The sequence below is a fragment of the Coloeus monedula genome (assembly GCF_965178545.1).
Source record: "Coloeus monedula genome assembly, chromosome: 1".
Lineage (NCBI taxonomy): Eukaryota > Metazoa > Chordata > Aves > Passeriformes > Corvidae > Coloeus > Coloeus monedula.
Window position 1 is genome coordinate 125048246 of NC_138781.1, and position 12524 is coordinate 125060769.

General features: G+C 35.8%; 1 protein-coding gene across 1 annotated transcript in view; it reads left to right on the forward strand.

Moving 5' to 3' along the window:
* Nucleotides 1-12273, forward strand: part of PREX2 (phosphatidylinositol-3,4,5-trisphosphate dependent Rac exchange factor 2) — a gene marked incomplete at its 5' end in the record, with an annotated part of 168845 nt that extends 156572 nt beyond the window's left edge. The window contains 2 exons of the mRNA XM_082303291.1: nt 6071-6138; nt 8959-12273. Of these exons, the coding sequence (XP_082159417.1) occupies nt 6071-6138; nt 8959-9004 (114 nt within the window). The 3' untranslated portion in view covers nt 9005-12273. The remainder of the gene's footprint in view (nt 1-6070; nt 6139-8958) is intronic.
* Between the last annotated feature and the right edge of the window lie 251 nt (nt 12274-12524).

Below are 12524 nucleotides of genomic sequence, written 5' to 3' on the forward strand. Positions count from 1 at the left end.
TTGAGGGGGGACTTAATCATTCTGCTTGCATATGGAACATATATCCCAGCCTGTGGTAGCTTTCAACCCCACAACAAAATCATAAGCAAGATACAGGATACACTCAATCTTGAAGTGAAAAAAACCCATAATTAAGTATTGTAACAATTAATCACAGATAAGACAAGGTTCATATTTTCTGCGTTTTAGATGACATCTAATTTATTATTTTCATTAATTTTGCTACATATTTTGTGCAACAATCACAGTTATCAGAATGATTAAGCAGCTGTGCTTTATTTCTAACTTGCTATAGAGAAAAATATGCATATGCTAGGTGTGACCTTTAGTCTGTTAAAGCAGTTTTGTGGATAGTCTCAAACCATAGATTCGCATCAGTTGTATGTAAGTGTTGCTGCTGAGCATGGGTACGTCAGAGTATTTAGTTTCATTCCTTTTTATATTGGGCTTTCACTTCTTTTGGTGCATAAATTAAGTTTCTGTGATGAATAAACACCCTTGAGGTTCTTGAATCAGGTCATGTACATCTGCTCAGGAATTACAGCTTTAAGTTGACTTGAAAGCTACTGCTTTATATGGATAAACTTGCATGTATAGGTTGATATGTCTGCTCCTGAAGTTCTAGACAAAAGACAGATCTGCATATTTTGCAATCAAAAAACATGGTTGTAGGGGTTTGCATAAATCTACTTGTAGGATGCGTTCTATCAAAGTGTACATTTTCAAAATACAGGTCCAGGCCATTTTAAAAAAATGCTGATTCATTTTTGGATCTTCTGCAGTTTATTTAATGAAAATGAAAGACAAAATGAAAGACAAAATGAAAGAACCTCACATGGTTTTCAGCAGCTGTAGCTGTACTTGCTCAAATACAGATGTGAAAAAAGGCCTTTTGGTTAGGCCACATTCTTTGAAGTAAAACAGCAGGTCATCAATAGCTGTTAAAGATGCCAAAATCTCAATACCACACACAGACACCGCAGAAAAGTGTGCTAGTCTATCTAGACTTTTTTCACACATTCTTTCTCTTGCAGGAAACCACTATGGCATTTAATGGAGTAATAATCTTTTGTTGTAATTTTAAATTAGTCTTGGAGTTGTGTAGTAGAAATATAACCCTCCATTAAATTCTAAATGCTTTGGAGTAATTTCAACAACACACTATGGCATTTTCTAGAAACCTGTTCGGATTTAATGTTTAAATTATCTGTAGGATTTAACTGTCAGAATCATAATGCAGGCCATAAAACTTGGAAGAAAAAAGAATAAAAAGTCTTCTGGGGGCTTAATGCAGATCATTTAGTTAAGGGCAATACATGTGCCTTTTTCACATCAAACAAACAAACAAACAAATTTGTTATCCCATTTACACGCTAAACTTTTTGTGGAATAAAGATATTAGCCACAGGGAGGTGCAAGTCAAAGGACATCTATTCCATCTGTTACTCAGCAGCATTAACTCCTATCAGTATCAGCTTTCCACAAGAGGAAAGTATCTCTATTCGAAGCTGATATGTTTTCTAACTTGGTGCATCAGTACTGAATAACTGGCGCACCTGATTGAATGGATGACATCAGGAATAATTTTTTTGTTTTCTTAATTGAATGAGGTCAAGATCATGTTGAACAAGACTAATAATAGCTCCAACTGTATTGTTGGAACAATGTTCAAAGTAATTGTCCTGTCAGTTATAATAAGATAACAAGCACCTGGTCTGTGAGAACTGAAGAAGAGAGACCAACTTGTGAGGATGGGTATGACCTTGGGTCTGTGGGATGGCTTTAGTTAAGTGGTTTTGATTTATTTATAAAATAAAAAATAAGTCAAAACATCCCGACTATCTTTTGGTAACTTCTTATCTTGTGTATATTCTTCTGTAAGCATCTGCACAGATAAAATACTGTGTAAAGCATCCTGACAGTGTGACTTAGGGATGCAGCAAAGAGTGGAGAGGACAGAGGCCTAGGAAAGGAGCTGCAGGAGGGCAAAGAGGTCTGAGGAAAAAATATAACTAAAAGGCTGATAAATAGAAAAGGCCAGAAGAGAATTTATGTTGTCTTTTAAGTGAGTAATCATGTTTTCATGCCTTTTTTAAAGTAAAATAACAGCACAATATTTTGAATAATTCTTCTAAGTACTGTACTGATTTAGAGCTTTTTGAACAGGTCATAAAGAGAATCTGTGTTTTTTATGTGACTGGGTCTTGCTATCCTTAAATTAATGTGTAGCTTGAAATCAAACCTATAATTTTTAAACGTGGCAATGAGAATACTAATTCATATAGAAGAGTGCAGATTGATGGTGTTTCAGACCTGCCATCATCTTTCACCAGTGTTCTGGCAGTACTGGTATGCAGAGGGTAGCAGTCTAGAGTCATGTAGCACAGCTCTCCCTTAGGAGACAAACCCATGAGACAAACAGTGACAATTAAGAATAGAATTGAAGAAGTATAAATCAGCAGTATATTGAAATAGAAATGGTATAATGATGCTCAGTGGTGACAAGCAAGTTGCTAGTAATTCTTGGGGGCTTTTCCTTAGAAGAAATAAGAATGTGGTGGTTTCAAGTAAGGTTTAATTTGTGCCCCAACTAAACAATAAATTACATGATTATATAAAGCTAGACTCCTTTTTAAATCAATGCATTTGATTTATTATGTGAGCAAGATACTAAAATTAGTTTGTCTAGCGAGTGATGCAAGTAAAAATAGGCTTGTTTTGTTCTCAGAGGTAGTCACAGCACTGACGTCCAGGATCAGCCTGTGATTAATTTAGATAGTTTTTGCAAGTATATGTATATTCTGGCTCTCACTGCTGTTAATCGTGTGCCAGTCTCAGAAGTCTGTTGTGGTGAGATTTCTTTATTATGATAAAATTTTAGAAAATGGCACCAAGAAAAGGCCACTGGAGGTGCTGGAGGTCTGGACTCAACATGTCTGACTGTAACCAACAGCTATCCCTATGTCATTCCTGACAGACATTTGCTGTATCTGTTCTTAAACCTCCAGTAGTGGGGACTCCTGTGCAGTGCTTCCCATGTGGTCTGTTCCATAATTTTCTAAACCTTTTCATTGGGATGCTTTACTTTGTGCCTCATTTAAGTGGCTTTTTTCTTCTATTTTTTTCTCCTACAATTCCCATTTTCTGTCCAATATACCATAGACTTAGCGACCGGATTTTCTTCCCTATTTAGCAGTAGACTTTTAGCATTTCAATTGTTTCCAGAAATGGGGCATCTGGCATACTCTGGACAACCTGTTCCTGTGTTATCACTCTCATCATAAAATATTTCTTCCTTATATCTATTCTGAATCTACCTTCATTTAGTTTAAAACCATTACCCTTTGTCCTATTGCTACAGCTCCTGCTAAAAAGTCTGTCCCAAACTTGATTATCATTTCCCTGATAAGCCATCACTTGTGTACATGGAAGAAATCAGTTCATCTCATCTGTCATTTTTCTGTTGTGTTTCCTTAACTAATCATTCTCCCTATTCTCCACTGAACTCTTTTCAATTATTTTATTAAAGATGAGAAGTAACTCTGAAGAATTACAAATAATCTTGCAGGAGTTTGTGATTGAGCAATAAAATACTAGATGAAAATCAATGTAAATTACTCTTAAGTGAAGGACACTGGGGAAAAAACAAACCCTAAATTCACATTCAAAATAATTGACTGTGAGCTTGCCATTCCATTTCATGTTCAAGACCTCAGGATATGAGGAGAAAACATCAGCTCAATTTGCAGTAGTTATCAGTAAAGCAGAAGTTATAATGGTTTAGGCAGGGATAGATGCCAAAGTAGAAATCATGCTGTCATGACCCTGAATTTTGAATTATCTGATGTTCTTATCCCTTCCATAAGGATATAGCATAATGGAAAAGATTCAGAGAAGGTCAGAAAAAAACTTACCAATGGTTGGGAAAGCTTTATAGACAGAACAGACAGAAAGACAAAATAATGTAGGACTGTTAAGCTTCATGAAGGGGGAAACAGACTTCTAAAGAACATGTGTCACAGGTAGGGACTGACCATTGTTCTCACCAGTGAAGGACTAAAGGCATCAAATGAAATTGTCAGATTAAAACAAAATTAAAAGAGCGGAAAGCTGTAGAGGGACTTTTTACATAGGCAAGGGGTAATGGCTTTAAAATGAGAGTGGGCTTAGACTGATTCTTCATTTTAGAATAAATTTTAGACATTAGGTTTAGAAAAAAGCCTTTACTGTGAGGGTGGTAAGGCACTGGAACAGGTTGCCCAGAGAAGCTGTAGATGTCCCATCCCTGGAAATATTTGGGGACAGGATTAATGGGGCTTTGAGCAGCCTGGTCTAGTGCAAGGTGTCCTTGCCTATGGTGGGAGGTTGAAACTAGATGATCTCTGAGATTTTAGGAACCCAAACCATTCTCTGATTCTTGATGTAACAAGCCAAGATTGTACCAAAGATGTGGATCTTTGACAAGAAGGTTAGTGATGTGAATTTATTACTGGGTACAGGATGAGATGGGAAAGAAAAGAGAATCACTAAAGTTGATTAAATACATACTTGTTGAAGAAGAGAGGAAGTATTCAATGACTAATGACTGAATTCTGGAGGAGTTTCTGGAGAAAGATGTATGTTTGTCATGGTTGGTAGTTATGTGCCTTTGCAATTTTTGGAGACAATCTTCCTGAGATAGATGCAGCTCTAGTAAAATAACTTTATATTCTGCCTTAAGTTTTATAGGTACTCTAGTTATTTTTTCTATCTTTATCACCATTTTTTTTTTCCTTAAAGAAATGTAAAGACACAGTATTTTTTGTGGCGCATGTTGATTTACATACAATCTGAGAGCCTATCTGAGTGTAAACAGCCAGCCTTTTTCATATTTTGTTTGAGCCCATGACAGTGAATTAATACCTTCTCAAATACCTGTGCACCTGATTTCAGTCAAATGAAAGATCTAGTCTTCCTCTATGTCTTGAACCAATTATTATACCTCTTTTACATCATGTGCATCTGGCACTGCAGCTCTGTTAGAAATATAAATTATCTTTAATGCTTCACATCAATCTAAAATTACACTGTAAGAATTCTGAGGTTATACAGAATTCTGATATTTTGTCCTGAATTTAGGTAGCACAGAAGGAGAAACAAATGGAGAGTCAGTGTATTTATTATTGACAGAACAAGTAGTTTCCATCTCCTTTAAAACGATAGAAAACCTAGTAAGTCTAATGGATATTTCTTTATTATGACTACTTTACATCAATAAAACTGCACTTTAAAAGCCAGACCTCATAATTCAAAAACTTTACTAAGTTCTTTGGTATGTGTAAGCTGGTATGTTTGCAGAAGAGGGTGTTTTTCACAACAGCTCATGGTATATGAACATTGTGCATGTTTTATCCACTTCCTACTTACTGGATGAGTCAGTGAGACAAAAGTACTTTCATTATTGTTTTTGAAAGGATCAACTGAAGTAGAGAGAGACCAACTTTTCTTTTGACCCTGCTTTAAGCAGGGATGTTAGACTAAACAATCTCAGGAGGTTCTTGCCTATTTGTTTTGGGGTTTTTTGTGATTCTGTGATTATAAAGGAAGTTCAGGACCTCCATTTGTCTAATCCTTATTTATTTCCTCAATTTAGGCCATTTTTGTAGTTTTATTAGTATTTTCATAGGAAATTACCTGTAATATTTGATTGTTCAAAAGTTCATAGGAAATAAGTGACATTTCAGAAACCAGCTTTATCCATGACTTCTACGTGGAATGGTGACAAAAATCAAACAAATTGAAATGAGATGTGTTTGGATTGTTTTAAACCTTAAATGTTAATATTTTAATGAATCTCTTTTATATTAGCAAGATGTATATGTGTGCATTTATTTAGTGACAAAGTGGCAAGATTTTTGTTCCTTTATTTCTTTAACTTGTTCCTCACCTTAGAAGACAGTATTTGTTTTGGGAGATTAAACATATGTGTTAATTGATTATAATCAATAGTTATGTTCATCTACAAAGCTCAGAAAAATTTCCTAATTTGTTGTGGGATAAATGAAGCAAAATTGTTGTATTTCTTCCACAGGGTGCGAGAGTACAAAACACCGCCAAGAATTTAGGAGTGAGGGATCGAACACCACAGTCTGTGCCAAGGTAACTTGATTCTTTGTGTCCTAGACCATGATTTTTTCTACTTTGTGCCAAATTCAGTCCCAGCTGCTCAAAAGCTAACAGTAACCATTGACTATATTATGCTCTAGTTGGTAAGATTTGGCTCTTAATGTACATAAAATCAGTTGCATTCGTAGCCATACAATTTTACTTCAAGTGATTAGTTGCAGAAGTCCAGGCTATGTAGCACTTCAAAACATGCCCATTTTTGAAAAATGAAACCTAGTTCATGTTAATTATGAAAATACTGGGGCAAGTACTTCATCACTTGTACTATTTAGTGGGTTTAACTAGATCCATAACCCCATTTTAATGAAATATTGTACCGCAGTATCTCAGCAAAATCATGTTCTAGTTCCATTTGGGGATGATGTAGTCTTTCTTTGTCTCTTTCTGAAACATGCATTACAATGAAAAATGAGTTGTTCTATATTTATCCAGCTTTTTAATGTTGTGATGGATTTCAGGTACCTGAAATGTTTCTTTAAAAGCACAATACTTATAAATAAAAATAACCAAGCAACCATGTTCTTAATTTGATCTTAAAATGGTTTTAGTAATCCAGAACTAATGTAAACTGCGTTTTACCAATTTAAAAATAATGTTTTTGTTGACAAATGAGAACACATTGAATGAGCTAGACACATAAGTGAAATACGTAACATATCCACTGTGGTGTTTAAATTTCAGTAAGGAAACAGGGAATTAGTAAAACCTGATAGAGATGACCATGTAAATGTGATTAGCTTAGGCAGTCTGGGACCAAAGATCCCTGATCAGCTGTCTTGCCTTGTGGGAGTCCATGGCAATAAAGTAGCATTTTGTTACATTAAAAGCAATTAAAGCACTACTGGGAGAAGACTTTTCATATTTTGAACAGTATGATTTGTGCCTTAAATGAACTCCTTCATGACATAATTCTGGAGACAGCCAAAGAATTCTTGCAACCCAAACTTTTCCCATTCCAACATGACAGCGCATTTATCTAGCTTCAGAGCTTTTGTGATAAAGAAAAAATCTAAGTTCTCAAACATAGAAACTTAGCAATGAGATTTTTTGGCTTTGCATATGTGGAAAAAAGACTGCCTCTTTCCAGATGAAAACTCCTACAATGTAGCACTGAAAAGCTGAAGAAGAATTATGAGAACATAGAATAGGCAGATGTACCCAGCATGCTTGCCAGTCAGCATCAATAGCAATATCCCAGAATATCCCAGACGTCAGTGGTCGAGGCATTAGATGCCCAAGTCAGAATAGTAATCAGCAGGATACTTTTGATGTATAGCTAAACAATACTATGGGTTCTCAGTTCTCTACTTTGAAAACAATTTTATATTTGGTTTCATTTAACATCACTTGACAGGGTTCTCTTGTTCTCTGCAGCTGCCACTATCTCTGTGTTTTCTTAGCTGATCTGTTTGTACCAACTCAAATAGTTGCTCCATATATATTGACCCAGAACAGGCTATTTCTGCTCTATAGCATCTTCATCAACTTTAGATTCTTAGGGGTTTGTGCAGCCTTGTTATTAGTTTGCTTCAGAATTCCTTTATACCACTTGCTCTGAAGACAATCTTACTGATTACTGCTTTAACCTGAAGAATACACAGACCTTGGTACTTGGGGCTGAGGTTTTCTGCACTTTGCTCCACAGAAATTAGATATTGCTAAAACATCATCAAGTATTAACCCCACTGCAATTGCTTGGATGAGATTTAATGAGATGTAATTTTATCTGTCTTTCAGCTTTGAATATTAGTGCTTTATTATGCCAGCAGAATCAAATAATTTAACCCGTTTATTCTTCTCTGCTTCCTTGTCTGTATAAAGATCAGACCTTCTATTGCCTTATATATGGCTCCTAACAGATGTTTTGGTGTCTGCACAATGTGATCTTAAAAGACTGTGTTTCTGAATCTGCCATATGACTGTGTTGAAGAGCCCAGTGATCTTCAGAACACATTATGGTGGAGATTTCTCTTTGTTATTCCTTCAGTGATACATTTTCCCAGAGAAGTATGTGTAATCTCCAAATGAGATCATGTCTTGCTAGTTCTAATTTCTGTGGTTTCAGAGGAAATACCGTATGCTGGACAGGAATACAGAACAAGGGGTGTGAGGTCAGAATGATTGCCTTTTATTTTCAGTATTTCTATCATTAGGCTGAAGTTTCAAACACCTGTTAATGACCAAGTCCCTGCAGAAGGGGTTAATAGAAGTCCAAAAGCCTTAATAAAAGCAGTAGCTATTTCAGTCTGTACTGAGGTAGTAATTTGAACCAAATCTTACTGCTGTTGACTTCATCCATGAAGAAACAGAGGGGAGAGAGTTTAAAATCTGCATGCTATTGTTACTTATCTGACACCTGTCTTAGGTGCTTCAAACAGCATCTGTTTTTCAGGGAGCTGTTTTTAGAGTGAGGTTTGACTTGGCCAAGCCAAAACAGAATTGGAGGCAATGACATTCACCAAGCAGCTTTTCCAACTGAGAAATCCAGGGCAACAACTGATAATTGGATTAATGAAGGGATCTTCAGTGCAGAAAAATGAAATATTTTCTATATTGAAATGTGTTTGTAAGACTGCTTATATCTATCTATGTGTTTTAATGATTCCACTTTCAATGTAAACAATAATGTTCACAAAGAAGATTTTATTAATTTTACTTTGACAGTATTAAACTGAATTCAGTACCTTTTGTTTTGCAGTGCAGAAAGATGTAGATTTAGTTTGTGTTCCTTAAATTTACTCATCATAGTAATAACCAAGCTCTCAGAATAATTGCTTTGTTTGTCATTGTCAGATTGTACAAGCTGTGCCAGCCACCACCACCTGTTGGAGAAGAATGAGGAGAACTGCTTCAGAAAACAATCCAGTAATGGCCTTTAGGATACTGGGACTGTATGACGAAAATCCTACTGCACTATAGCAATATGTCCCTGCGGCTTTGATAAATAAGAAAAAAAAAAAAATCTTTTGCTCAGGACAAAGAAAGAAATATCCTAAATATTACCTACTGGCATTGAAAAATGTCTTCCCAAAAGCATTTCTGAAATCTGTGCACTCCAGCCTTACACTTCCTTGGGAATTTTACACTGGAATCAGATTAATTTGTTGTGTCTTGTTCAGCTACATGATAGGTATAGCCAGCAGCTTGAAAACAAATGTCTTGTTCAGAGGCAATGTCTTCACTTGTACACTATGCAGAATGTGTTCTTGTGGAAGCCTAGATAAACTAGGCTTGATAATGAACATGCACTTCATATGGGGCCCTTTGCATTTGATAAAGCTTTTTTTCCTGTCACCATCATAATTTCTCAGAATTTCAACATTACTGTTTCAAGGATATAATGTAAGTGAGGTTTAAAGATGGAAAACTCGTCTCAGAATTGTGTTTAATGGCTGCAGGCAGGTGCTTTGAACAGTGTGTTTGTAATCGGTAAACTCAGACATGTCTGAAGCAGTGCTTGTCACACTGCTTCGGAAGGAGGACCTACCTGGCATTAGGAGTACCTAATGGTGTGGCATAGAAGGTGAAGTTTTGCCCTTTTGCAGCTGCCATTATAATGAAGGAGAAGGATGAGTCTGATCTTCATCCACTGGTCCGCTGAATTTCAGACTCCAGTGGATGTTTTACATTATTCCATCTCTGCATTTCAGAGTTTTTCTGAGCGGTGTATATTCATCTATAGCACTACACTAACAAATCTACATAAGGCAGAGATGAGTCAGTATTGTTAAACTGGAAATGACTGGTTTGAGTTAAAGCATAGTTTGGGGTTTTGATGTTTTATGCTACCATTTTCCACATTTTGTCAGAATTGTTTTGTATAGCATCTCAGTTCTTTGAAATGGTAATTGTTATAGATTTTTGTTGAAATTGTACTAACTATTTAGAGAGCCCAGGGAGAATTTATCTGCATTTGGCTGTTCTTTTGGCCAAAGAATTTTCAGAGAAAATGCCCCCAAATGAGGATTTATATATGAACCCATTAAAACAAAAACCGTATTCTGAAATAGTACTACTTGTAGCAGTAGCAATGTATTCCATTAGGGCAAGACACATACTGTTTGAATAAAATTTATTTTTTTGTACAACAGCGGCCTGTAGTTATGCTGTAGCAATCAAACCTCACAACATAATTTTTGCAATGATCTCAATATTTATGGGTCTATCAATCTACAGTGAAATAAGTGAGAATTCAAAAGGATCTATACTCTTGAAGAGAGTGGGGGTTTTTTTATAGAGGATATTTAGGGAACTTGTTACTTTTCTCCAAAGGAGGAATTAGAGCTCCTACCTTTTTCAGTATTCTAAATGTTTTTACACAGACTTTAACTTTGCTAAGAAAATAAATATTTTTATACATCCACAGATACATATATCTGTGCATATACGTACATTTCAATATGTATACATTTATGTTGTCATATCAATTACTGGTCCTACCATAAAAAAAGAATGTTTGCCTTAAACTATGACAAGACATGTGGTAATGAATCCAGTAACAACTTCACCTTTGTGCTTTAAAGTTTACTCTCTTTTGTAGTTACTAGAAGCTATTGAACTATGATATTTTTGATTAAAAAAACTTAATACCCAAAACCAAAATCCAAATCAGAAAAGAAAATTTTACTTTTAAAGACTTTTATCTAGCATGACCTAATGCTTATACGTAAGAAAGAGTTATGTTTTCTATAATTGCTGTTCTAGTCAGGATCTCATACTTTCAGACGTGTTTCATTCGGAGCAGCAGAATTGGCTACAGTAATTCCTGCTCCAGGCAAAAGCACCAGTATTTTCAGTTTCTGCTTGTTCAGACACCCGAAGTACAGAGAAGCCATAAGCACCTCAAGCCAAGGGCGTGCCGGTGTCAGCCCGGCTCTGAGATCACATCTTCCTGTGAGGTTTCTCCACATGAGGTTTGATTTACTATGAGGGAAGTCAGCTGTTGGCTGCATGGAGCTGCTGAGCCTGTATACAATAAAATAACATAGAGGAAAAAGTCTGTTGCATGCACATGCATTATTGTAACTAGTCATTGCTTTTTTTATATAGCATGGAAAATGGTAGGAGTGCAAATACTCCAAAATAGTCTCCCTGTATAGTAAGATAATTTCCTGTTTCATTTTGTTGTTGAAAGCATGGGATAATAGACATTGTAAGAGACAAACAGTTATATGCCAGTCACTGGACAAAATTCTTTAGCTATTGTTTTATGAATGTGCATCAGAAATCTTTACCTCTTCTTTTGGTATCTAACTTCTGGTTCTGTATTCCTTTTTGCTCCCTCTTGAGACAGTTTTCAAAAACCTATTCAGCAATATGAGCTTATTGGTGTCCCATACTGCAAAGTAAAATGTCTATTCAGCCTGGTGTCAAAGGAGCTGAGAAACTTAAGATCTGGTTTTCTGGGTTTACAGATAGAGCATAAAAATAGGATTCCACAGTAACACACAGAATCACAGAATCAATTAGGTTGGAAAAGATCTCTGAGATTGTTGACTCCAACTTATAGATCATCGAGTCCAACCTATTTTCAGAGGAAATTGGGCAAAAAAATGTCCCACTCACTCTCTTTTAAAAGGGGGAGACTTGATTTCTCAAAATGTTCTTCAAAGCCTGGAACACTCATTTTCACACTGCTTTTCTTGTCCCTCTGCTTTCAGAGCACACTGCACATTCTAACACATTGACTTCTAATAACACTAGATGGACCTTTAATAAGTCCATTCTTAAAATATAAATTTACATAGGTTCATTATTAAAGCTGTTTATCTTGTTCAGTATATATATAGCATGTATTTATTCCTTATACAAGGTCCACTTGCAGCGTAAAAAAAAAATCCATTCTCATCACAGTATGTTTATCCTCTTATAAATTTTTAAACTCACAGGTGACAAGAAGAGATGACCAGGAGTGATGATTTATAAGAATTGTATCACCTATAGCTTCTTAAATCTTTGCTTTGACAGAAACAGGTTATGTAGCCTTTTTTTAACAACAGCGTGTTGTACTGGTTTAGGGAAAGCATTCTGGATGTAATTTTTACTTTTTCACCCAAGACAAGTATAATTCTTCTGGGAATAAATTCAAGGATCTAGAGGCATACATTACCAAATACTACCATGATTCAGTGCTAGTCTGTGGGTGATATATAGGGGATTTAACAACTGGGAAGGGAGGGTTACAGGCCAAGGAACAGCTGAGTTGCCATGAGTTGCCATAGCATTCATGCTTGGAGAAAACATAGATTTAAGTAGAGCTGAGGATGTTTGGCCTATCTTTGTAACCATTATCTATGAATAATAGGATGTTAAACAGTCCTTAGTCTATTAAATGGCCATTAATTCAGTCTAGTTCCCCA